Source organism: Bicyclus anynana, chromosome 7 (genome assembly GCF_947172395.1).
Source record: "Bicyclus anynana chromosome 7, ilBicAnyn1.1, whole genome shotgun sequence".
Lineage (NCBI taxonomy): Eukaryota > Metazoa > Arthropoda > Insecta > Lepidoptera > Nymphalidae > Bicyclus > Bicyclus anynana.
The window spans coordinates 2,304,643-2,332,016 of NC_069089.1; the positions used below are offsets into that span (position 1 = coordinate 2,304,643).

The window sequence follows — 27,374 nt, forward strand, 5'->3', positions numbered from 1 at the left end:
CCCAGTGGATAGGACCTCTGCCTCCGATTCCGGAGGGTGTGGGTTCGAATCCGGTCCGGGACATGCACCTCCAACTTTTCAGTTGTGTGCATTTTAAGAAATTAAATATCACGTGTCTCAATCGGTGAAGGAAAACATCGTGAGGAAACCTGCACAACAGAGAATTATCTTAATTCTCTGCGTGTGTGAAGTCTGCCAATCCGCATTGGGCCAGCTTGGTGGACTATTGGCCTAACCCCTCTCATTCTGAGAGGAGACTTCAGCTCAGCAGTGAGCCGAATATGGGTTGATGACGAACGATATTAGAATTATAAACTCCTAAATTTAACCACATCCAGTTTTAAGCAATGCATTGAAAACTGGGTCACATGGATTGCCACAACACCTTAAACATGACCACGACTTAATATAATGACACCACAAGATGTATTAAATCGACGAATCGTATATCATTTCTGACTCGAGTCTGTTTTTAATCGATACCATAAATCTCCCATCGAGTTCTGGCTACGAGTTTTATGCGATCTTTATCTCAATAAATCACACATCCGCTACTTGATCTGATCGTTAACTAAAATATCGTAAAACCGAGACGTCACCGGAATTAATTTGCGTGTTACGTGTTTACGTTTATCCGTTTAACCCTTCAGTGACTGGGACAAGCAGGCCGCGCATTGGACACGTGCGGGCCTTTACGACCCATAACTGAATTGATGGCGGAAAACGTTAAATATTGTAAATGTTATTAAATATCATGTGGGTGTATATTTTGAAATAAAACATCGGAATATATTACACTATCGCAATAAACCTTACTTGACAGCGTTGTAAACCGTATTGTAGGTATTTAAATGATCAGAAAACATAATTGAAACATTCGTTCTTGTAACTGATTTACAAAGGAAATTTATTATCTCCATTGATAGTAAAACTTACACACCAGTAAGTTTTTCGTTTTAAAACTTTTCTATATAATGTGTACGACAAAACTTTAAACAATTGATTAATATCGTGTCAACTCTTATTTAGCTATGTCGCGGGCGTCCGCTAGTAAAGCGGACGCCCGCGACTTCGTCCGCGTGAAAGTCGATGTAAACTTTCAACTAACTATCCCCCCCCCCCTAGGAACCTCTATCCTACCCTACCCTAACGTACCTCTACCCTACCCCTACCCTACCCTATCCCAACCCTACCCCTGCCCTACCCCTACCCTACCCCTACCCTACCCTACCATACCCCTACCCTACTCATTAAGGCTGCACTTCTTTATTTATTCCTCCCACCGCGAGCGCGGCAACCGTTACACAAAAATAATCCTTAAAGCATGAATTATTATTAATTATTATATTCACGCGCGATGGCCTAGCGTATTTCATGTATAACTTTGGTGTTTCTTTACCGATTTTTATGATTCTTTTTTTATTGAATAGGTAATAATGTTAACTTTTTTTGTTAGGGATGAGTGATGAGTGTTATAAACATAAGAGTAGACAAATTTAATTAGAAAGCTCCGAACTGCTAAGCTATCGGGAGTTACACGTGCTATTGTGAGTCAACCATAAAAGATAGACATATATATGCTGTTGTGTTTTTATAAATAATTTTAAGGAAAACATTTCCGTCATACATGATTTCTATGTAGCTTTAACCATTAAGGCTGTACACGCGACGGAAGCTTAAAAAATTGAGTAACTTCTCCCGTTTTCTCAACATTTCTCTTCACTGCTCTGCTCCTATTGATCGTAGCGTAATGAAAAGTATACTATAACCTGCCCAGAAGTATGTAGAATAATTGTACCAAGTTTCATTAAAATCCGTCCAGTAGTTTTTGTTTCTAAAGAACATATAGACAGACAGACAGACAGACAGACAAAAATTTTACTGATTGCATTTTTGGCATCAGTATCGATCACTAATCACCCCCTGATAGTTATTTTGGAAATATATTTCATGTACAGAATTGACCTCTCTACAGATTTATTATAAGTATAGATAAGGTAAAGCAAGCACTGAAGATATTTTAATAGGATTTGGATATAGGATATCATGTTTTAGCAGAAATAGTAAAACGAAATAAAAAACACAAATAAAACCATAACTATGCAATACATTAATACATTTAGCAAAAGGAATGAAAACAATTTGAAAGATTTATTATAATAATGAAATAACAATTCCACTCCACAGCAGATCAACAATGAAATATTGAAAGACAGCAAACATTATTTTGATTTAGTGCGAAAATTACTGACTATAAAGAGTCAAGTGCGAAATGAAACGAGCTTTGAATGCATACCCCGCTGCGCAGTGGAGGGTTATGTTGAAATTTGTACACTGTGTAAACATTTGTCAGTGCCAGCCGTATATCCGAGTCCAGTACAGAGATTTGAGATACTGAATCCAATCGAAATCTACGGGCCCTTGTCGCTTAGCCATAACGTGGTAGGAGGCCATTCTGAATTAAATTCTCCAATATCCGCTCACGGGAATCTAGATCTACCCCCATTACGGATTAAAGTCATAATCCTGTAAGCGTGCAAGCGCAGTTTGCGATCTCCCGCTGCGCTTGCTCGGCGAAATCACAACAAATCATTTATGGAACCCACCTATTGTAATGAGAATTGCACATCCCTTTCGGTGCGTCGTGTTTGTATTGGAAAAAGTTGCTGATTGAATTTATAGGCGAATCTGAGCATTACGTTGTACGGAGAATGAAATAGAAATGATCGAATACCCTAGATATAGCCATTGCATGTATTTTGTTTGCGTGCAGTTTGCATTTTAAAAGCTTACTATGAGAACTTCGCGGTTTTACCCGCGTTCAGAGGAATATGGGGATAAAAAAAAAAAAAAAACATATAGCATATGTTACTCCCCGATAATGTAGTTTAGTTAGTTTTCTGGTTATCAATCCATATTCGGCTCACTGCTGAGCTCAAGTCTCCTCTCAGAATGAAAGGGGTTAGGCTAATAGTCACCACGCTGGCCCAATGCGGATTGGCAGACTTCAAACACGCTTAGTTAGTTTCAGGTGAAACTATTTTTCAAATCGTTATAGTCAGTGATAGTCATTGAGTAATAGTAGTTACGAAGTATTTGTATGTATTGTCATGACAATCGGTTAAGTTGTTAAGACGTATAAGACACGAAACAAAATCACGATCACATTAATTCTTGTTAGGATAGTAATTCAAAAAGCTAGTAAATCTATCAACGAAGAAAAAACAGCATAATCACAATAAAAAATAGTTGTATTTCTGTAAGCTTATGGCTATCAATCTTTATAATAGCGAACGGAAATACAGTCAAATAAAAAGATTAAAACGTAGTATTTGCATTTCAAAAAGCTGTAGTGCCATCAATTTATACGGTTTACATTTTAACGATGTCTAATTTTAATGATAAAGAGCTTAATGTGAATCGTTAATCACTGCTTGTCACAAAATACACAAAACACTAAACAGGTGTGTTATATTATAGTTTATTCTGCTCTATTTTTGTAATGTACTTGGTTTTATTATTTTTGTTTTAAATCTCCTAAATTCATAATCTATGAGTACTAACATTATAAAGCTGAAGAGTTTGTTTGTTTGTTCGTTCCTTCGTTCGTTTGTTTGTTTGTTTGCTTAAACGTCCGATTTATAAGATATACTTTATTATTTACTATATTATACTAGATTATACTTTCAGTGTTAGATAGCCCAATTATCGAGGAAGGCTATAGGCTATATATATTCCCCATATTCCTACGGGAACGGGAACCACGCGTCGTCAGCTTGTCTTTTTTATATTATTGGTATAGAATAGGTATTAAATACTAGACCTGTATGAAGTATATAACATCATACTACCACCAAAGGAGCAAAGAGTCGATTAAAAATGTTGCGATAACGGAGAAAATGCATTGCTTTTGAGATTTTGTTATACCTAACCTTTGCATCAGCTGAACTAAATTCAATGGGACTTTCACTGGAAGATAGTGTAGGAGGAACCATTCACATTGGAGTTGTAAAAAACTGAATTCCACGCGGACGAAGTTGCAGGCGTCCGATAGTATAGATTTATCACAGAAAGTAAAATAAAAATCGGAAAACGTGTTTACTAAAAGAAGTAAACTTCCGAAAGATCTAGTTTCAATGTGAGATTCCTTTCGGAACAAACGGAGCACTATTCCGATGTTTGGGCAACAAAAGATGGAAAGTCCATAAAATTCCGCCATTTCCCCCCTTTGTGCGCTCGCAATTAGGCTAATGAAGAGGCCGGCGCGAATGAATGACTCCTCCACGGTCTTCCCGCTGAATGGTTCACCTTTCATGTGGGTAATTTACCGACGCGGGCAGGGTTGTCACAGAAAATTCTCCATTTATTTACGCGGCTGTAAGTTATTAATTAAGTTTAGCTTACTAAACAAATCTATACTAATATTATAAAGCTGAAGAGTTTGTTTGTTTGTTTGTTTGGGTAAACGCGCTAATCTCAGGAACTACTGGTCCGATTTGAAAAATTCTTTCAGTGTTAGATAGCCCATTTATCGAGGAAGGGTAAAGGCTTAATTAATTTAATTAATTAAAGAAGGGGTAAATATTATCCCCGTATTCCTACAGGAATGGGAACTACGCGGGTGAAACCGGCCAGCGTCAGTTAGTAGAACATGTAAATATTAATAATAAGAGTAAAAATTATAATCTTTGTTTGCCCGAAATTAAAATTTTAACGATTTCGCTTAAAAATAGCTAGGTAGCCTTTTGTGTATTTGCCGTAAGCTCTAAAAGTAGTCTTAATGGGGATTTTCGGTGAGCACAGAAGCATTGCCTGGTGAGGCAGAAGAAAATATGCCGCGACGATTCTCCAAAGACGTCTCCTGGAGATTCGAACCTCGGCTGGTTCGGCGGCTGGTCGACCAATCGGTGTGGTTTGGCCTGAGCGTATTATACCTGACGTTGCCATGACTGAAAGAAGTCCGGTCCCGGGTGACGTCAGAGATAAGCTATCTCGTTTTTGCCGTGTACGCTGTTTTGCTTGTGTAAGTGTAAGCTGAGAAGCATTGTTTAACATTGACGTCATGATGATAAAGGAAATTTTTCAGCCGGGATAATCAAACGCGATACAAAAGATGCGTAGGTAATAATATATTTTGCGGCATATAAATCGTTGACTTTTTTACTTAAACAATAAATAAATAAATCCGTGTGTAGACAACCCTAGTGAGTCAAGTAGTGTTTAACTAGTATTAGCTAGTTCCCACTGACCTTTTTACTGCTTTTCAGAGCTTATTGGCGGCCATTGCTTTAACCTAAAACCTCTTTATGATGTGTTCAGAGTACTAGAATAATTTATGAAAGTAATTTACAAATGGATTTGCTAATTACTATGCTCAGCTTTTTACGAAACGTTGAACATTTTCCGATATGTTTTTAAATCCAAATATGTATGTACAAAGTATATTTCTGAAGCCGAGATAGCCCAGTAGGTATAACCTGATTTGTATATGTCCAAGGTTAGGGGTTAGTTTAGGTTAGCCATATGCAAATTAAAAAAAAACTTTGCATATTCAATAGCAGGTCAGTGGTGCTAACATGCAACAAAGTGAAGATAAATGGGCAAAATTGTCCAAGCTGAGGTGTCCCAGTCCCAAATTCTTTCTTCCCAAGACAATGAAAAAGATTATGAATGATATTTAAACGGGTACATACCACGATAAATCTCGTCGTTTTATCGTGGTATGTACCCGTTTAAATATCATTCATAATGAACAACCACGAAATAAGTTTAAAATCATTAGTTTAAAATCATTAATGAAAAAGATAGCGGAAATTCCGGTTGCAACTGGTTGTGAAAGAAAGGCGCTCGTGGTAACTGTTTAACCAAACGCTGGTTGCCGCCGGCTATTTATCACAACACACGATAAACAGAATAGGAAATTGAAAACGAGTCGGCGCGGGGGAGGGGGGGTGATTTATTGGCATTATAAACAAAAATATGGACTGATCATTTCCCCATTTGCTGTATTGGATTGGGTACTGTTGTGGGAATTGTGGCGTGAAATCTCTTTCGCTAATCCATCATCATTAGCTTAATAAATCCACTGGGAATATTGAGAAATCCTTAACTTTTATTAATATATAATATTTCAGACCCTTATTCCATGTACAACACGAAATTAATATTGTTTATATAAAGGAGAATGGCGAAAGTGGGAGTCACATTCTGAAGTGTCGTACGTATGAGTGTACGACACTTCAGAATGTAAGATTTGTACTAATTAAAACTATTATTTTGTAAGATGCTTGTAAAAAAATATTAAGATTTTAAAGAACGGGAATCAAAAGAAAAGAAGTGCATTTTATTAACAAAAATAGTCGTCTGCAAAAATGCCTTGTCGTATTTAAGAAGCAATCACGCAATAGTATGTCAGCATTTTGTATAAATAGGGTATCTACTAATTTCAGGTATATCGTTTTTCCTTGCGTTTTAAGTCTGCTTACCATTTACTTATTTCTTAGTTTAATCACGCTAAACAAATATTAATACGTTTCCATTATGCACGCTACTTCTATCAGCAGTTCCCAAAATATATGCAATTTCGCCATTCTCCTTTCATATGAGTCAACTCTATTCAGAAGTGTCAGATGTATATTCGCGGGCGAATCATAATCCCAACTCGGTTTAGAACAGTTTTATAATCTTACGACGTTAGGCTAAGCTTTGAGGCTTGCGAGGCTAAGATCTTTAAGCATGATTATAGAGAGGTTTTGCTTGTATTCCTCTGGTACCCACTTCTACGGCATATAAACATCAGGTCTAAATATTTATTTCCTTTTACTGTATTTAGGGATGTTGTATGTATTATCGCAAAAATCCGCTTTTAAATAAACTGATCCGACTGCGATGCAAATGCAAATATAACAAGCAATGTGAATCCATAAAATAAAACCCTACAAATGTATGCGTGAATCATCGTGAAACTGGTTGTTCTAAGCGCAAATTGTTTGCATTTATATGGAAAATGTTAGCGAAAATTACACAAATAAGGCCGGTTGGCACTCAGTAACGACGCGAATAAAAGATACGCTACATTCATTATGAAATGGAGGGCGGGAATGTACATTTAACACCATTGAGGTTAAAAGTATCTGATAATAACATTTTTGCGATTGTATACAAAAACCTTTTTTTAACCATCCTCTTATGAAATTTTAGCAAGAATGTTGATCAACAAGTAAATACTGCTAATGGCTCTTCTATTTAGAAGGGGTATGTATTTAAAATTGCTTCCATAAAGGGGTGTCATTCTAAAAAAATTAAGGTTTTGAAAATCGCGGAATACAGTAAACTTTTGTAGCTACGTAACTATCACATCTATCCAAAATATAATTACACTATTGGATAGCTGAAGAATCAAACAATTTTATACGCTTAGTTAAAACTTTATTCATAAACAGTGGAGAAGGAAGCGCCGATAATTTAAAGTAATTTTGTCAGTTTTCGGAATTTATTATAACTAATAGTATAACTTTTGACTAAGAGTAGCTAAAAATATACTAAGAGAAACATTTTTTCGAGTAGTTCATTAGAGGAGAAAAGGATTGTTATCAACCCATATTCGGCTCACTGCTGAGCTCGAGTCTCATCTCAGAATGAGAGGCGTTAGGCCAATAGTCCACCACGGTGGCCCAATGCGGATTGGCAGACTTCACACACGCAGAGAATTAAGAAAATACTCTGGTATGCAGGTTTCCTCACGATGTTTTTTCTTCACCGTTTAAGACACGTGACATTTTATTTCTTAAAATGCACACAACTGGAAACTATATATATATAAACCAAAAAAAATAAAAATCTACCTTCTTTCCTAAACGTCGGTTAGTACCTACGGTGGAACATTGACTCCGTCCAATTTAGGCACGGAACATAAAGATATGAATATTTAAGTCAATGTTACGTAAGTGTACCATAAAATGTTAGGTCCTCTTCTATATTTAGACGGTATGATACGGCCCAGATGGTCACGGCACCCGATTTTAGTATCTCCAATCTTTTAACGTGACCACCCAGACGGGAGCTTTTACGCTCCTTATCTACGTGTTTGGCCCATCAAATTCTCTTTACTTTTACAACTTTTAGAAGGTGCGGTGGTTCATGTTACCCTGGTAGGTTAGGGTTACAACCGATAGCCTGTTATGAAGAGCCCAGTTCGTGTAACATTTCATAGTTATGAGCGGGCGCGGAAAAGGAAGTATATTTTTAGTCTTATGGCATCTGTTCTGGCGGTGCTGGGCGCTTTTCACGGAATCGCCTTAATTAACATGTCGCCCTGGTAACTGTTTCATAACTTTGAGGAGTTAGTGACAGCAGATCATAGGCGGCAGACTTCGGGAACTGCGATTTTTACGCAATATGTGTTAATTGGTCAGTTCCGACTTCCAGTCGGGCAATTTTAGGATTGTGAGAAAAAGTTTTTCAAACACATTCAAACTAAGTGACAGTTCCACTTTTCCATAGTAAAATTTATTTGACTTATCTCTGTAGACAAGGAAAACTGTACCTGACTGTCGTGGTTATATGGTAACGTTTTTGGAAAACAATCCAAAATAAGCTCTCACAAATATGATTTTGGTGTAAATAAATAAAAATTAATCTCCTTTTTTTGAGGTTGTAGGTTATGTTAGGTTCTAATTTTGGTAGGTAATAGAGGTACCTACCTTGCCTAACTTAATACCTGTCATAGATTGATGAAAATTTGGAAATCAATATAGGAATGTCATAAAACTGCAACCCGATTTTAGTTTATTGTTATTATCATATTGTCTGTTATTTACAATTCCAGAAATTGAAGTTCTACGTTTTCATTATATAGAAAGAAACAACTTAATATAAGAGAACTTGACGGCCTCCGTGGCGCAGTGGTATCCGCGGTGGATTTACAAGACGACGACGTCCTGGATTCGAACCCGGCTGATTTTGATTGAGGTTTTCTTAATAGGTCCAGTCATTAGGAGACTTCGGCCGTGGCTAGTTACCGCTCTACCGGCAAAGACTACACATCCAAGCGATTTATCGTTCCAGTACGATGTCGTGTAGAAACCGAAAGGGGTGTGGATTTTCATCCTCTTCCTAACAAATTAGTTCCATCTTCGATTGCATCATCACTTATCATCAGGCGAGATTGTAGTCAAGAGGTAACTTGTAAAAATAAAAAAAAAACTTCTTAGATATCCCATTACAGTAGTATAAACAAGACGGTATTGCGTGAATCCGTGCGTGTTGCAGGAAACGAAGCAGTAATAAAGTTGTAGAGTTTATGAAATGGCCATCTTGGAATTTCGATGGGCCTTGATAACTTCCTCTTAGAGAAAACTGATAAATGGCGCTCTAGCGAGTTTCTCTGAGTTATGGACGGTAGTTTATGTAAGTTTGGAAGTTGGTCGTAGCTCTGTGGAATGAATTTCGTATTACACAGCTCTTTTATGTGAAGAAAATATATTTTTGTTCGGCGATAAGTTTCTTCTCGGCTGCGATTTCATTTAATGTTGAGAGACTGTGCAATGTAAGACGTGCTAACTTGGTATCAGCTTTTATATCTCAGTACGCCTAGCATGCGACCAACGACATATCCCGTAAAGAGAAATAGACAAAATGTCGGCCAATGGCGGCAGAGAAGTCTCAGAGAAATCGTCGTCAACGACCTTGAACGATAATTTGCTTATATCAATAATACAAGATCAGGAGTTTCTATATTTATGAGGGTTTATCAAACTAACTAACTGAGAGCCGTGATAGCCCAGTGGATATGACCTCTGCCTCCGATACCGGAGGGTGGAATTCTAATCCGGTCCGGGGCATGCACCTCCAACTTTTCAGTTGTGTGCATTTTAAGAAATTAAATATCACGTGTCTCTAACGGTGAAGGAAAACATCGTGAGAAAACCTGCATACCAGAGAATTTTCTTAATTCTCTGCGTGTGTGAAGTCTGCCAATCCACATTGGGCCAGCGTAGTGGACTATTGGCCTAACCTCTCTCATTCTGAGAGAGGACTCGAGCAGTGAGCCGAATATGGGTTGATAACGAACGACATCTCGTCTCCAATTGACCCAAGGATTGGGTCATTCAAACAGGCTGATGATGATGATGATTTAATCACAAACCTCCATGCACCCCGCAGTAGTCCCCCACGCAGTCTGCGTGTTGCACTTGCGCGCCAGAGCACGCGTCCCCCGTGCAGGCGCGCCGCCGCGTCTGCCTGCAGTCTGACCCGCAGACCGACCACTCCGTCCACACCGCCCAGCGGCCGGGAGACGCTGGAAGAGAAACACTTTTAGAATTTGACTGCCTCCGTGGCGCAGTCGATCTCTGCGTGATCGAATCAGAAATGAGGAGATCCGCAGAAGAACCAAAGTCACCGACATAGCTCAACGAGTTGCGAAGATATAATGGGCGAGGCACATAGTTCGAAGAGCCGATGGACGTTGGGGTCCCAAAGTGCTGGAATGGCGACACTAGTAAGCGCAGTGTTGGTAGACCCCCACCAGGTGGACAGACGACATCAAGCGAGTCGCAGGGATTCGCTGGATGCAGGTGGCTCAGTATCGTGATGTTTGGAAGTCCCTACAAAAGGCTTATGTCCTGCAGTGGACGTCCATCGGCTGATATGATGATGATGATGATGTGGCGCAGTGGTATGCGCGGTGGATTTATGTGAGAAGTTTTCTTAATTGGTCCAGGTCTGGCTGGGAGGCTTCGGCCGTGTCTAGTTACCACCCTACCAACAATACGTACGCCAAACGTTTTAGCGTTCTGGTATGTTCGTGTAGAAACCGAAAGGGGTGTGAATTTTCATCCTTCTCCTAACAAGTTAGCCCCCTTACCATCAGGTGAGATTGTAGTCAATGGCTAACTTTTAAAAAATTAAAAATAAAATAGAATCCCTAATCTATTTAGTATTTTACATAAAAGCTAATCGAACTAAGATATTCAAAAACCGCGAAAAAGCAATTCGCAAAGTAGGAAGTCGGGTGGAGCTAACAATACCTATTACAAAATTGATACGTAACGTTGGCCAAGCGACGTTATTAATACTGGCTAGCATGCGATCTGACAATTTGCAAATTCGATAGCTGTGCCTACAGCCCCTGGGCAGTAATGGGCCACTTCCGGCAAATTGTATGAAAAATATGGGGAACGATTTTTTTCTGTGGTGAATCATTTATCGATTGGAAAAGTAAACGAATGGGTGCATGATTTATGATACCAACTTAACCCGACGACGATTTAACTTGGTATATGCATTTGACTCAAAATAGAAAGAAGCCGTAATAGACCAGTGGATATGACCTCTACCTTAAATTTGGAGGACGTAGGTCATCATTAGCATAACGGTCTCGAGCCGCCAGTATCCAGCGGTTTCCTGCGATCCGGTTGATGTCCTCGGTCCACCTCGTGGGGGTCGACCAACACTGCGCTTTTCGGTGTGGGGTCGCCATTCCAGCACCTTGGGACCCCAATGTCCATCGGCTCTTTAAACTATGTGGCCTGCCCATTGCCACTTTAGCTTCGCGACTTGCCGCTGAGTGATTTTAAGCCTTCTAATAAGGCCTATAGTATAGACAACTTTTTAGTTATGTGCATTTTATTAAATTAAATATCACGTGTCTCAAACGGTGAAGGAAAAATATCATGAAGAAACCTGAATACCTGAGAATTTTCTCAATTCTTTAAGTGAAGCCTGCCAATCCGCGTCTCCTCTCAGAATGTGAGGGGTTAAGCCAATAGTCCACCACGCTGGCCCAAGTCGGATTGGCAGACTTCACACACAGGTATCTATGCAGGTTTCTCCAACCAAACATTGGACGTATTTCTGTGTCTGTGTGTTCATTTGTATTGATACCTCTACATGTACTATCACTTGTAAGTTATTACTAGTATCTCATAATGTGAACGCGTTAACTAATAAAGTATATCACTATAAATTGAAATTAAAGTAAGCGACGCCGTGGCCCTGTTGGGATAAATCACATTTGTTTTTCTACAAAAGGAATAATAGAGTTGATGTCGTCCTCTTAGGGTGTGGTCCAAGTTAAATGAAAAGATCGTTCCGAAATTCAAATGCCATTTTTATGTAACTTTTTGTTTTTTTTTCTAGATACGAGAAATTCTCCTAATGCTATTTCTATATCTTTTTCGTTTGATTGTGTTTTCACACTATCATACTAATCACATCACATTTTACACTAATATTAAAGGCGAAAGTTTGTGTGTAAGTATGTTTGTACCTCTTTTAGGCTGCGGCTACTGAAGCAATTTGACTGAAATTTGGAACAGAAATATATTTTTACTCTGGATTAACACATAGGCTACTTTTCATCCCGTGAAATCTATGGGTCCCGCGGGATTTGTTAAAAACTGAATTCCACGCGGGCGTCCGCTAGGATTTAATAAACACTCGAAACATTTTTTCTTAAACTTATTTCAACAAATAATATGCATAAAAATAACTAACATGCATTTTGTAATGATATGTGTGGTGATGCCACACAGATTTGTCAGAATACCCTCAAGGAATTATATTTTAACAGAGCTCTTGCTAGAGACAGTGTGAGACTGGTTTTTGTAAAGACGAAAACTCAGACATGCCAAGTGTTATTCACTACGAGTACCTACGTAAGTTTCCATAAGTTTCCAGGACTAATGTTAGAAACGAAAACTGTGAGGTGCTCCTCACTGTAGGTGTCCAAAGAATGTATTGTATGTCACTGTATGAAACTTTAGCATATTAATGCAAACACAATAATTTAATTTTTTGTAGACCACAACAACTTGTCAATCTACATAAAAGGTGTACAGAAAAAATAAAGCACACACACACACACCCTTTTCTTAAGAAATATTACAACGTCTCCAACAATGGCGAGTAAATCACGCAATTTGCTCGTATCCTGTACCAATCAATAACCACCCGCGTGGGTGCATACACATTAAACTTCGAGTATGTGTGCGACGTGCCTTATTAATTAATGCGCACACATAAATCAGTCGAGGTTCGTTAGAGGAGGAGTTATGTGGACTTTCACATGTGCCTTTCTCCCTTCAAAAAAATCATTGAATCGTGAAGAATGTGTGAGCATCTCTGCAAGTTGCTTTATAAATGGAAATTGTATTGTGATACCCAGCATGGACCAAAATCAGTATTACACTAATATTATAAAGGTAAAAGTTCATGTATTAAATGACTCCTTCACGCATAAGCTACTGTACTACTTGAAATCCCTGGATTAACACATAATATTCTTCTTATTTAGGAAAAATCCATGGTTCTTGCGAGATTTGTGAACACAGAACTTCACGCCAAGGGAGTTGCGGCAATCCGTTTTTTCTTTTTGTCTGTGTCATCATAGATAGATACGAGTAGATAGAAGAAAAACTGCTAAAAGAGCCTACTAAGCCACTGTTACAGCTCAAGTAGTAAACGGGACAGACTCGTCACCTTCTGTCTTCTGAAGTCTACTTCTACTAGTAGAACTAGTCGGAAAGACAGGTCTTCTGTCTTTCAAACTAGTTTGGAGGGAAACGGGAATATTGGTCATATTTAAAAGATATGGCAAAATCAAACACTTTATTAAACAAAAGACCAAGTAAAAGAAATAATGTACCCACACCTATAATAATATAGTTTTATACAGAATATTTCTTTCTAAAAAATGTTAAATATTTTTTTTTGTTTTGTCTCTTCAATGTTGTGTTCTCAAGTCTGTGGCTCATTCAAAGAGAGCCGACAGTGTTTACAAAAATACTCTTGAACACGGAAGTAATCTTTGAGATGTCCTGAGACACGCACTGAAGTTACAAGATAAATTGGGCATTACCATAATCGTTAAAACACAAAAATACCGAGCCGACGCTTACAACACGATTATTGGGACTCATAGGAGAAATTGTTGTGATTAAGTGTTCCGTAGTTAATGAGAAATCTTTTATCAAGAAAAATAAACAAAGTGTTCGTTATTCGTATAAAACTAAGGACCTGCTAGCAGACTTACTCACTGACGTATGCTAGTTGACATTGAAGTAAAAATGTCATCCGGTGCTTATTAGAGGATATCACAGGCTAGGTAATTGACATTTTGTCAATTGATTTGATGTTTTAATAGGCTGATAATAAAGACCAAAATAGTGAATAGGCCAGCTGGATATTTTACGTCATTCAGACGTAAATTCTTACCACGGATCATAAAAGCGTTCGTTCTTCTATTAGAGTGAAGTTTGTCAGAGCTTCTGACGTGCTAACGCTACTAAAGTACGAAAAAAATATTTTTTTGAAACCAATGGCAAAAAGTTTATAATTGAATTAAAAATCTAAAATGTCTAACTGTAACTCCATCCATTGTATGTAGCTACACATTTATAACAATTTTTTCAAAAGAAAACAGTCACATGTCTTTACATACAGGTTCATAAGTTATATTATTTATCGAATAAAAAAATACAATATCATTATGTTAATTCTAACGTAACTTTCATTTAGATCTTATATAAGTAATCTTAATGAACAATAATATTTATATTTTAACAGTATTAATGTTTTTTTTTTTAAGAAGTGATATTTATTTTATTAATGAAGATAATACTTAAATAGGCTAAACTTATTATAAAAAAATTATTTGATTGTATTAATGATGATTTTTAAAACAACGAAATCGGCTTAATATTTTCTCCTTAAGTTTAAAATTAACCTTAATATTCATATGACCGGGTAAATTTAATACAAATTAAGATATTTAGGTTTTTATGCCAGTACCATACCAGTACAAAGACTATTTACTAATTAAACAACTTATAAATTGTCAAAGACTTAACGTTAAGACTTTTCTCTTCTTTTTTAAGTCTTAAACAAAACTGTCGCTCACACGAGAAATAGACACACATATTTTTGTCATAACACGCATGCACCTACAAGTCACATGTGCCTTACACTCACACGGTGCCGTGTACGGGGCGGTACGCGACATGTGCTAGCAATTAGTGGGAACAATGATCCGGAGTTTCACTGAAATAAACGTTCTTGATTAGATTTTATTGTCTACCCGGTTGGTCTAGTTTGTGATACACACTGCGATTGCGTTTGGCGAACTTGAATCTCTCTTTCGCGACGAACATGTAATTTATTTATTTAAATTTTTAGTTGTATATTATTTTCTTGTCTTTATATGAATTACTTTTTATGTATAAACTTAGTACTCTTGATAAATACTTACTTTGAAAATAATTTTTTTAGCCCCATCTATGTTTTGTTAAATTAACTTGTGGATAGAGATGTGGGTTGTGCATCGCTAAACCATTCTTTAATCTACTTTAGCTTTAAGTCATAATTGTATACGACTTTTTTATTCCAAATAAATAAAATAATGTGGAGTTATAAATGATTTAACTGTCCTGATACACAATTAATATTCTCCATACATTTTCTAATTAATATTATTAGCTGTGTCCCGCGTTTTCACCCGCATAAATTCCATGACTAATAGAATATCGGAATACACCGTAATAAGCTATACTAGGCTATCTTTTGTACCAAATTTAATCCAGATTAGTAGAGCCGTTGAGCCGTAGTTTCTGAAGAGACATCCAAAAATATTTGTTTACTTTGATATTTTTTTTCATTAACTAACTAATGCATTATTTTACATTTTATATTTGCGGCTCTGAATTCAATTGAAAGGATTTAGTGCAGAATTGTAAAGTATTATACAATAGTGCATTAATTTCCTACATTAAATTCATCAAAATTGATTCGGCTATTAATGCTTACAAAACAGAATAGGTACACAAACAAACACACAGACACAGATTTACTTTCATATTTTTATAATGAATACTTTTATAATATTAGTTTGGATACTCATGTTACATATATAGATAGAGGAAACTTATTTAATTTGTTTAAGTTTAAATATCTGTGTGTCTCAAATTGTTCAAATTGCTTAGTTCAAAGTATCTGTGTGTCTCGGAAAGAAATCCCAAGCTTTCCTCTCTCGCTGGCTGTAATTTTACTATCGCTATGAAACACTTAAGCCTTTGATGTGACCAGCCGCATACTGGTTTATGCCTTAACGTATTAAACTGCGGGATTTTTATTGTTAACGAAAGTGGTTCCCAAACATTTGTTTCCCAGTGCCCACTTGATTATCAAACGAGTTTAAAAAGGAAAAGGATTTTAATCTCTCGTATCTGTCATTTATACAGCAATTTAATTTGAATCAGTGAATTATATTTTCGCTTAATAAACTAATCTATGGGACACTTTTCGCTATAATAAAATAATGTAATGCGGGTTAGTAGTAACTACTCGTACATTCTGTACGCATACTAACGAGTAATTTAAATATATTTTTAAACAAAATTTCTAAATACATTTTTTAATATTTTGCTATTTAAAGTACAAAAATGTCTTATTAAGTATTTAATTATGTGTCAAAATATCCGCTATACAATATTTAAATTATCTTTTGAGACTGATATTTAAATTTTAGTTACATATTTCCTTCACTAGTAGGTAAAAAACACAATAATTTGTTCTTTCATATTTGGGAAAAATAAAAAACGGGAAGTCTTGGAAACACTTTTGTTTTATAAACAGCAAGTTTGGGTTACAACACAAAATTTGGGGATCACTGATCTAGATCAGAGATATAGCCGAGCACGTGCTCTGATGTTTACATCGAATACAAAGCGTAAGTGGGTGGTTCCGGTTTCGTATTGTTTTAATTGGGAGTTTTTATTGAGTCGTTTTTGTATGAGCACGGTGTTACTGACTTTAACGAAACAAAGTCATAGTGCACGTATAATCAATACTTGAAGAAGAAACTACTTACTACATATTTGATAACCTCTTTGGTGCAAAAGCAAAAAGGGAGCTTCTTAGTACGTTTTCTAATCAGCCAATTTCGGATTTACCAGTTACCACACCACCGGTAAAAACATACGGCCTACCGTTTTAGCGTTCTGAGGGCCTAGAGGCAGTTTGATACTGCGAAGATCGCGTTAACGTAAACGCGAATTTCTAAGCAATTGAAACAGCGCCTTACTTCGCGCGCACTTCTGTACAACTGTTTAAATTCCATATAAATTCGCGTTTACGTTAACGCGATATTAACAGTATGAAAAAGTTGAAAATTCCCATTATGCAGACTGGTATCATAAAAACGAGGTAAAAAATAGATGCCTTTTGTAAAAATAAAATTCCTTAAAAACAATAAACTACTTTTGATGATTATGTAACTACTTTTACCGAAGTAACTTACTTACCAATTAATAGTTGTTGAGTGTTGTCGTAAACTTGAAGATCCATGTTGTATCCATCTTCAGAGTAAGCATTAAAACAATCAAATTGTTATGAGAATTAGGAATAGGAGAATTAGCTTGCAAATTTAAAGAAAATAAATAAATAACTAAAATATTAATATTGATACCCAGAGTGTAACTATAAAATCTGAAACGTATGTAATCAATATAATACATACATACGTATAAGTACATAATATATGTTGATACATTTGCGAACGTATTAGAAAATATGAAGAGGCCTTAAACCCAATGCGAAGAATTAAGTTGCGTGGCGAACTACAAATATGATATTTTCGTATTACATATGTAAAAATACAGATATGTTCATATATTTGCGAAAATATTGGTAAATATAAAGAGCCCTTAAACCCAATGCGAAGTTAAGAAATTAAGTTGCGTGGTGGACTACAAATATGATATTTTCGTATTAACTCAATCAATAGAAGGTAAATAAAACTTCGTATTCCTTGAATACGAATACAAATTACTAGGAAAGCTGCAGCCGTAATTTATTTCTTTGATGTCCCACCGCGTATCTAAAGCAAGAAATTCCCCATAGAACCATAAATCATACGCGGCCATTGCATGCAGGACCGACATCTTATACTAATTATAGGGACTCTTTTGTGCCACCATCAAAGGACTTAATAACTCTCGTCTTGGCTCCCATTTCATACTTGTAATTATCATCAGTATGTTATATAAGAAGTTCTCAAATGTAAGTGGAATATACTAATAAATAGGTCATTTGCCAACATTATTGTATCGATTAGCGTCATTTTCTAAAAGCTGATAGCTTGGACCATGAGTTATGATTCTACCATTGGTAGATTCAGTCCTAAGAAGGAGTTCTTTATTTAATCAATGGGTCACATCTTTTTTTTTACCATTGCCGTATTTAGCCATATCCTTAGACCCAGACTAAAATCACTCAATGGGCAATACTCGAGGTATTTCTCGATCGAATCAGAAATAAAGAGATTCGGAGAGAATCCACTCCACGAGTCGCTGAAAATGTGATGGACGGGCTCATAGTGCTAACCAATGGACCTTGGGTTCCCAAGGTGCTGGAATGATGAAGCCGCGCAGTAAGTTGCAATTAGCGCAGTTTTGGTCAACACTTAGTATAGTGGACTAACGTCATTAAAGGCAATTGCAGGGCATCGTACGATATAGGCGGCTCAAAACCGTGGTATTTGGAATTCCTTACTAGAGGCCAAAACTAGCAGTGGACGTCCATCGGTCGTCAATAACAATGATGATGATGCTCAAGTGGAATGTTGAGTCAACTGTTATTATTCCGATGGTCGTTTCAGCCAATGGTCTTATTGTGAAAAGTTTCGACCAACACCTTGAGTAGCTATCGCTTGAATGCTGGATCAAAGGATACAGAAAGTAGTGATTTTTGAGACGGCGCGTATTGTGAGGAGCCTAACTCTGGAGAACTGACCACCGGTTCCTTCGGCACTCATATGTCCCGCAGCGAGAGGGTTAAATTTTTTAAATATTTTTCATAGATGCTTTATATTAACATTGTTAAAAATATATGAGAGAAAAAAGTTATGATGTATTAGGTTGTAGTTTTGATTATAATATTATATATCCATCTTCTTAAATAGGATCGTATTTTACTTGTGATCCATCACTACATCTCGTTGGAGCCGGTGAGCACGAAAGCAATTACATCTTACCATCTGTAAACTAACGGTTACGCTCCAAAAAATTCTCATCACTTTTTTGTTCCAGGTCTTTGTCCTATAACGTTTAATTTAAATAGCGCTTTTATTTGATTTCTCTCGTTCGGATAAGCAGATTCGTAATTTTTTCCTCCAATAGATTACTAACAAGAAAATTGGGTTTATATCTGCTACTCTATCTGAAATTGTCAGGTTGGCCTTCAATTATATAAATTGAACATTGCAGCTTTTAGATTTGGTATTATACTCGCATACTATCTCAGACCAATTAAAGAAGGACCTGTGTCGCACTCATTATCAAGAACAAAATTGTCTGTCATTTTCTGAGGAAAACGAGCTTAGATTTTGTATTTATCTTATACTAAACTAGGAGTTTTTGCCTGTTTTTCACACAACTTTATTACACAAAAAGGTATTTTTACGGAGCTCTTTAACCGACGAACACGATTAGAACCATTTAACGTCGATTCTATAGAGACAGTTTTTATAATCGCATTAGATCGTTGATCATATACTTTGACAGAAAAGTAACGTCTAGCGAGGCAGGTCCTATACAATAATTGGTCTGAACATACTATCAAATCTTTAATGGTTTGCAATGGCTTTATTATCACCAATTTTGTTTTAACTCTGTACAAAAACCTAGTTGCATTGCCAATAAAGTTCAAAGTACATCACGTTTAGAACGACGAAATTACAAATAAAGACATACGGTAAAATGTATTAGAAACAAAGCTTGCGTTACAAATAATAGATATCAATTATAGAGCTAAGCTGCATTATGTCATCTATACTCGTGGTTTATCCAGCCTTCATTCGCACAAGAAATATAGTATGAAGTTAAATAAAGGTCTGTTTCCAACGCCCTTAATTGAAAATGCAACACTGGTCGAAAAAAAGCGTCTGGTTTTAAAAACGCTGTCGTGTGAAAATATACCTGGGAATGCATTTGTTGTATTTGAATGCTTCTTTAACGTTCGTTAAAAAAACTCTCGTGCGAATGAGGGCTTAGTAAGTCAGGTCATGCTCCTACTATAATGCTAGTACACTACACGACACTACGAGTAGCAACATGATATGTAGTAGCAGAAGTCCATACCAACTTAAACCTATACAAATCGCAAAGCGTTTAATCGACGCCTTCTGTGACCAGAAGGCTGGCTAGGTTAGGCTATATTTAGGTCAGAAAATCAGTATTGCCATACAACGTGGCAATACTGCCAGCCTTCTGGGCCAGCCAGCCACTTTACCAATGATCATCGATTCGGATGAATTCTACGAATCCTAAGTCTGTAGATATTAATTTTATATTTCCTTTTATTTTATTTTTATAATAAGTTTTGGTTAGGTTAGTTACTAGTCGATATGACCTCTGCCTCCGATTCCGGAGGGTGTGGGTTCGAAGAATTTTCTTAATTCTCTGCGTGTGTGAAGTCTGCCAATCCACATTGGGCCAGCGTGGTGTACTTTTTGCCCAACCCCTCTCATTTTGAGAGGAGATTCGAGCTCAGCAGTGAGCCGAATATGGGTTGATCATGATGGTGATGATGAGTTACTAGTAATTTAAAAATTATTGTATTTATGTAAATAATTGTAAAATTTATTATTGCTAAGTGAATTAACTACTATGTTGTTAGTCAGAGCAAGATATATCTCGAAACTAGCACAGTCAAGTTACACAAACGTCCTCATAGAACAACTCGGCTGCGATGCATTTATTATGATTTCGACCCATTTTCCAATATTTCACTGAATCAAACATGATACTGCAGTAAAATCCACCTGTAAAAGTATTCAATAATTGAAATCGCTCGTCCTACTTTCCAGTTCTTGATGATCCTCCAGCAACGAGGTCAAATATCGAGTGATCTGAAGCAAACGACGCGTTCGCTATTTGCGGAGCTTGTTCACGGTGAAAAACAGGATGGAAGTTCTGCTTCATTTTACCTTTTTCGAACGTAACTTTCGACACGACATTTTAGAAGATTAATGTGGAGTATAGCAAACAGGAGTAGGTAACATGTAAAGGACACATTGACTACATCGTTGGTCTACTGATAAACATTTGATACTGTTCTTTCAAAAAAAAAAATCCGCTATGTCCAGGTCATGAGGAAGAAAATTCACAATTGAGTGATCCATTGTGAATTTTCTTTCTCATGACATCATCAAGAGAAGGACAATAGTATTTTTTGGGCATCTGCAAAGGGGATCCCTCTATGAGTTTCCTAACTTTTAGCAAACGATAAGTTGAGTTGATGTTAATATGTCCAAGGCTTGGTGTTATATACACATCTCCAACAGTCGGGCTGAGAACTTTTACAGAGAATTTCTTAGAAGAAAGAAAAGCTCAACATTTTAAAGCTCGCGTCCTGGGACTCGTACCCAGGACCTCGTCATCCGAAATAACATAAGCTAAGCACTGAACTAACGAGGTACCTTACCCAGCCAAATGTGGTAAGATCCTACTAGAACAGCTGGATACCAGTTCCAATATAAATCCTTTCAAATATTAATGGCACTCCAAACGCTAGGCTGTCAAAATACGCTTAACTGTGGATGACGCGCGATGACTTACTTAGGGTTATTTTAACCATAATACGTTATAACTTTCATGCTATAACTTACATTACGTGTAGTGAATTGGCAACACCTAAAAGCATAGTAACTGACACTACCCCACTACACACTAACCCTGAGAATTTACAATCTAACATTTATTTAGGTTAACTTTGTACGCGTTGATCACTGCCTTTTAGCCTTTTAATAAGACTAGCTTTAACATACGACTAGATACTATATGTATATAGAAAAAAATATTGGAATTGAATTTGTAACCCCAACGTACCACTCTGACAAAGTACGCAGTCAGCGGTCTTCTGGACGCTCTGCCCCTGGCAGGGTGCTCCTCCGTTGAGGGGATGGGGCTCCGTGCAGGTCCTGGTGCGACGCTGCCCCGCCACGCGCCCATTGCACCGGCACTGGGTCCATGGGCCCCACTGACTCCATCCGCCATTCACTGTGGAACAAGAGAACGAGTTAGCTATTTTTTATAAATATAAATACACTAGCTGACGCCGCGCGGTTTCACCCGCGTGGTTCCCGTTCCCGTAGGAATACGCGGATAATATATAGCCTTTCTCGGTAAATGAGCTATTTAACACTGAAATAATTTTTCAAATCGGACCAGTAGTTCCTGTGATTAGCGCGTTCAATCAAACAAACAAACTCTTCAGCTTTATAATATTAGTATAGATAAAAAAGTTTATACTTTAATGAACTTTTTTATTTATTTTATGTCAGCCAATACCTAAGTTCATGAGTTTGCAGCGCTAACGGTAAGGCATCCGATAAAACTCCAGTGTGTGGGCCGCGATGCGCACGTCATCATGCAGATCGCGACCAACACACGATCAGTTTTATCGGATGTCCTGCCGTTAGTGCTGCAAACTCATAAACTTATTTGATGGTCAGTGGCTGACATTAGGTACTTAATACAGAAATAATACAAGTAGGAAGTTACTAACTTATTCAAATAACTATACAAATCATGCCCACGTGGAATGGTGGCAAGTTTTTTTTTCTTTTCAGTTGTAGTCGTATATTTTAATATTTATTTTATTTAGTTGTATATAAATAATTACAAGAATGTTTACTTCCTTTGTACCATAACAAATTCGAGGCACAAGCGCACTCGAATAGAAAATATCCCACGGAAAATGTGCGCTACCCTGGCTAGGTCACCTGATCACGCGACCTAGCATGTCCGTCTACGTGCGCGATCCAGGGAAAAGATATAAAACTACACACTGGCCTACGCGGTGTTGCGTGCTAATACCGACATTACCTTTTATTTGCTTCATGGAAAACATTTTGTGCGCTTCACTGGTTCGTTAAAATCTTATAGCTTGTTCGGTTTTAATTAAGCACTTGTTTATTGATATATTTTTTTTTCATTTCTTTAGAAAACAACCAGCATTAACATAAAAACAATAATTTACACATTTAAGAAACACTTAGGCCAATCAAGTTTCCATAGAAAGATCGTACATACACAATTTATGGAGTTGGCAACAAGACTTATTAATAGTAAACATGAGTACAAAACAAATAACATAATAGAATAAAAAAAAAAACGGTGGCAATCTATTGACAGACGCCAAAATAGTAGTTCTATACCGGCCACTATCCACAAAGTACCACTATATAAAAATTTAAATCATACCTACTTACATTTTCTTAGTGCAGACTCAAAATTATCACACTTGAGAAATAAATGGTCAATTGAATTGTATTTTAAATTATAATTTTCACAAGCCCAATATATAAATCGGTTTTTAATTTTGTTAGCTGTGTAACTATTTAATGGACTTAAATAAACTTGGCTAAAGTAGCAATGGGAAGAGCATTTAGATCGAAGAACTATTGGTTGGTGGTGTCCAAAGTTATTTGAATGGCGGACATCGGATTACACGTATAGAAATTAGTCGACCCTCCACTAGTGTAGGTGGACTGACGATATCAAGCAAGTCACAGGGATTTGCTGAATGTAGGCGACTCAAGTCCGTGTTGTGTTCTCTACAAACCGTCTATGCCCAGCTATGAATGACTATCGGTGCTTAATTTCCCCATGATCGGCGTAGCTGTTAACCTAGGTAATCAGTTGCTATAGGCAGTTAGGGTAGGCACTATCATTGATCGTAGATCGTTAGATGGGCCTCAACGCGTCGCGGAATTGTTATTGGTTTCGCACATTGAGTACGTCATCACTCATAACACATTTCTCTTTATTCATGTTATGGCTTGTGTTTTTGCACTTCCAAAATGAACACGAAGGCATAATTAAGGGATTAAAATAAATTAAAACATTATTTTTTTAAGTCAATGTCCACTCACAGCATGCGCTTGTTACGTAATACGATAAGATGTGCGTGCACGTCTTTGGGTAATGACATAAAATTGTGCGTTATTTAGTATGGAGGGGCCCATCTAACGATTTATATCGATGGGCACTATGTGCAAAAATTGTACTATTTTTTCAATATATATTCGTAAAAATGGACGGGTAGGTAGGGCATTTTTGCACCTATATAGCGCACGCCACTGTTTATATGTAACAAAAAACAAACTTACTTTAGACTTAAACAAGCATTATATTATACTATTTACAATTTATGTTTATATACTATTTTATTATGGAATCATAGATGGGATTTTATGGAAATATATTTTATGCAATATGTAGATACGCATTCCAATTTACTTTTGAAGTGCGTAGATTGAAAAAAAGATTCGCAAAAGCGAGGTCCCGGTACAAAACAATTTTCATATTTTTTCGGCGATATTTTTGGTGTACAAAGGAAAAGCAATTTCAATTTCAGCGTGAAATTGAAGTGTCAAATATTTTATGTTAAAATATATCGTATTGAGTGAGCCGGGGAGATCGCCTATTACTTAATCCTCAGGTGATAAATATTTTTTTATTAATCAGAGAAATTAGCTGCTTGTTAACATTTTAGAATTTAAGCTAATGTGATTTTTTCATAAATATATACCTATAGGTATCCATCATGAACCGAACCGAAATGAAAAAGTCTGTCAGACTTGATTTTTTTTTCACAGATGATGAATTTATATTTTTTTATTTTTATTATTTTTTGCATTCTTATAGTACGGAACCCTTCGTGCACAAGCCCGACTCGCACTTTTACGATTTTTCCTTTTTTGTCGTAAATTGTACTAGAGTAGTAGTATGTAAGATAATAGTTCAATGGGCGGGGCATAAAATCATTATTTGGTGAAGAATAATGAAATCATTTTAAAGAATTTTATAAAATAAGTAGTTTTTGAGATAAACCGTAACAAACGAACATTCTAATCGTAACAAAAAACCAAATTATTCTTCTTTGGTTTAGATTTGTTTTTTCATTAATATTCGACGAAGAAAACAAAACGAAGGTTTACGCAGTCACGAGCATCCGCTAGTCACACTAATATTATAAAGGCGAAAGTTTATGTGTAAGTGTGAAAGTGTGTACCTAAGTGTGTAAGTGTGTACCGACTCTTATATATAGTTTATTCCAAAGATTCAACATATTAGTACATTATTTTCAAACATAGCAGTATAGTGATTGGAACCATCCCATTAAGTTTGCAGTATTACTACTGTAACTTGTGACGGGCGGCCCCGCTCGTCCATAATATAAAGTAGACTAATACATTACATGAGTAAGATTTTACTCTGGATTAACACTTTTCATCCCGGAAAAATCCATGGTTCCCGCGGGATTTGTGAAAACCTGAATTCCACGCGGACGAAGTCGCGGAGGTCCACTAGTTACAAATAAAGGAAATATACCTTTAAAACACGACATTTCATTTCATAAAAAGACGATCAGCTGCATCGTTACATAGATACAAGACGAGATAAAAAATATTAAGCAACAAAATAAAGAAGGTCATTAGGTAAAAATTGCTCCCCAAGAAACATTACCATAATTTCCTTTCACATCGAAAGTGGGAGGATGTTTACCCAAAACGTCGTATAATGGCTGATATTTCCCCAAATTACTCGTAATGGGGGTAACATTATCTTAAATGTTATAAATCGCCAGATTTCACACCACATGTTCTTTGGGAATCAGGATTAATGGGCCAGTTTTTTTGTTTTAAGGCGCCGCGCGTAAGATGTTGAGAAGGTTTGGTTCATTAATAACCCATGACTATAAATGGCAAACTGTGAGCTTTTCATTTTTGTGTACAATAAAAAATATTGATATAAATATATTAAAATAAATTTAATTAATTTATAATTCTCTCAAAAACTAAAAAAAAGTAAATAGTTTAAAAATGCAATTTATTTGTATACTTATATCTAAAAAAATATTATTTTATAATAGTTGAAAATAAAATCAGTTTTCTAGTATGAGAGCTCAAGCAACTGGTGGTCAGGGATCCAGAACCTCTTCACAATAACACAAAAACAAGACGCGTGTCAAGGCTTTACTGTATTCTGCGGTGTAAGCCACGGTGGATGGGAAATGCGATTTCCATTACATTCCATTTTAACTATTGCACTAACCTTCGCTTCACCAGTAATATTCTGGCCATAAAGGTTCACAATATTAGTTGAGTAGAACGGAAGCACCTAACTTTGAGTTTACCCAAAACTTTTGGCATAAATTTAAAGATATTAAGCTAAACGGTTATAGTTCCTACTTTTGTAATTATTTCATAGAGTTATGATACAACACATATTTTCGTGCATCCTAACTTAGATAAATGCGAATGTGAGTTTGTTTGTTTGTTACGCTTTTATGGCTACATTATTAAACCAATTATAAACAGTCTTTCATAAATGGCAAGCTACACGAATAGCGAGTAACTATATTTTATTCATATTTTAATTAAAAAAGTTGTAATAGTTGAAATAAATATCTTAGTCTCCACGAGACGCATTTGATTTTTTAGGAGAAAATAAAAAAGTTTTTTCATTTTCTCCCAAAAATCATTTTTTCTGTATCTTTGCCTTTTCTTTTGCTTTATTTGCGAGCGAGCAAATGAGCATACAACTCACCTGCTGTTAAGTGATTACCAACGCCCATGTACGTACGATAGCGCCATTAAGAATATTGCTAATGTGTTGTCAGTCTTTAATAACCCCAAATAAAACGGAAAGAAACAATATCGCGTTTTTAAATCATTAGTTAGATAGATATCATTTTAGAAGTAAAAGATAAAAAGTCTACAAAGACTAATCTATCCAGTATCCTTTGTTAGCTGCCAGGAAAGGACCCTTAATACAGACCCCTTATGTCTGAGGCTTCAGGGAAGCCGTTTTAATTTTCTAATTTCCGCACGTCCGTCCGTCTGTCACAAAAAGGTCCCCTCTACATTTCCAAAAATTCCTGTACCTACTTGAGTATTAGAGAAAGCATGTCTTTGCTTTCTCATCTGCTTTATTATTTACTACCCTCCTCAAAATTGTCAAGTGTAAGAAGGAAGAATTGTAATTTTACTGGAATGTTTGTATGTTTATTACTTGCTTATGCCTAAACGTGGAAAATTTGATAGTAGGTAACACTGACGGGAAAAGACCGAGAGACTATTCATTAACACGACGTGCTGACTAGCTAACAGAGGACCAGAAGAGCCATGCTATACGCTAGCAAAAATATCCACCAGAAGAAGACAGTGGTAAAAGTGGACCAATTCGAGATTGGGATGTTACCAGGACCACGATCTTTAGAAATGAAGAAACAATCGCAGACAGAGGAGCCTAAACTATGGACTAATAACTATATTTTTTGGGTTGTAATTTCCAAGTCATTAAGTGCTT

At 36.5% G+C, this 27,374-nt stretch overlaps 1 protein-coding gene across 4 annotated transcripts in view; it reads right to left on the minus strand.

The window, feature by feature from the left end:
* Positions 1-27,374, minus strand: part of LOC112047393 (netrin receptor UNC5B) — a 142,508-nt gene that overhangs the window by 13,402 nt on the left and 101,732 nt on the right. For all 4 annotated transcript variants that reach the window (XM_052882373.1, XM_052882375.1, XM_052882372.1 and 1 more), the window contains exons 6-7: positions 21,885-22,055; positions 10,148-10,300 (exon numbers count right to left, since the gene is read on the minus strand). In XM_052882373.1, the coding sequence (XP_052738333.1) occupies positions 10,148-10,300; positions 21,885-22,055 (324 nt within the window). The remainder of the gene's footprint in view (positions 1-10,147; positions 10,301-21,884; positions 22,056-27,374) is intronic.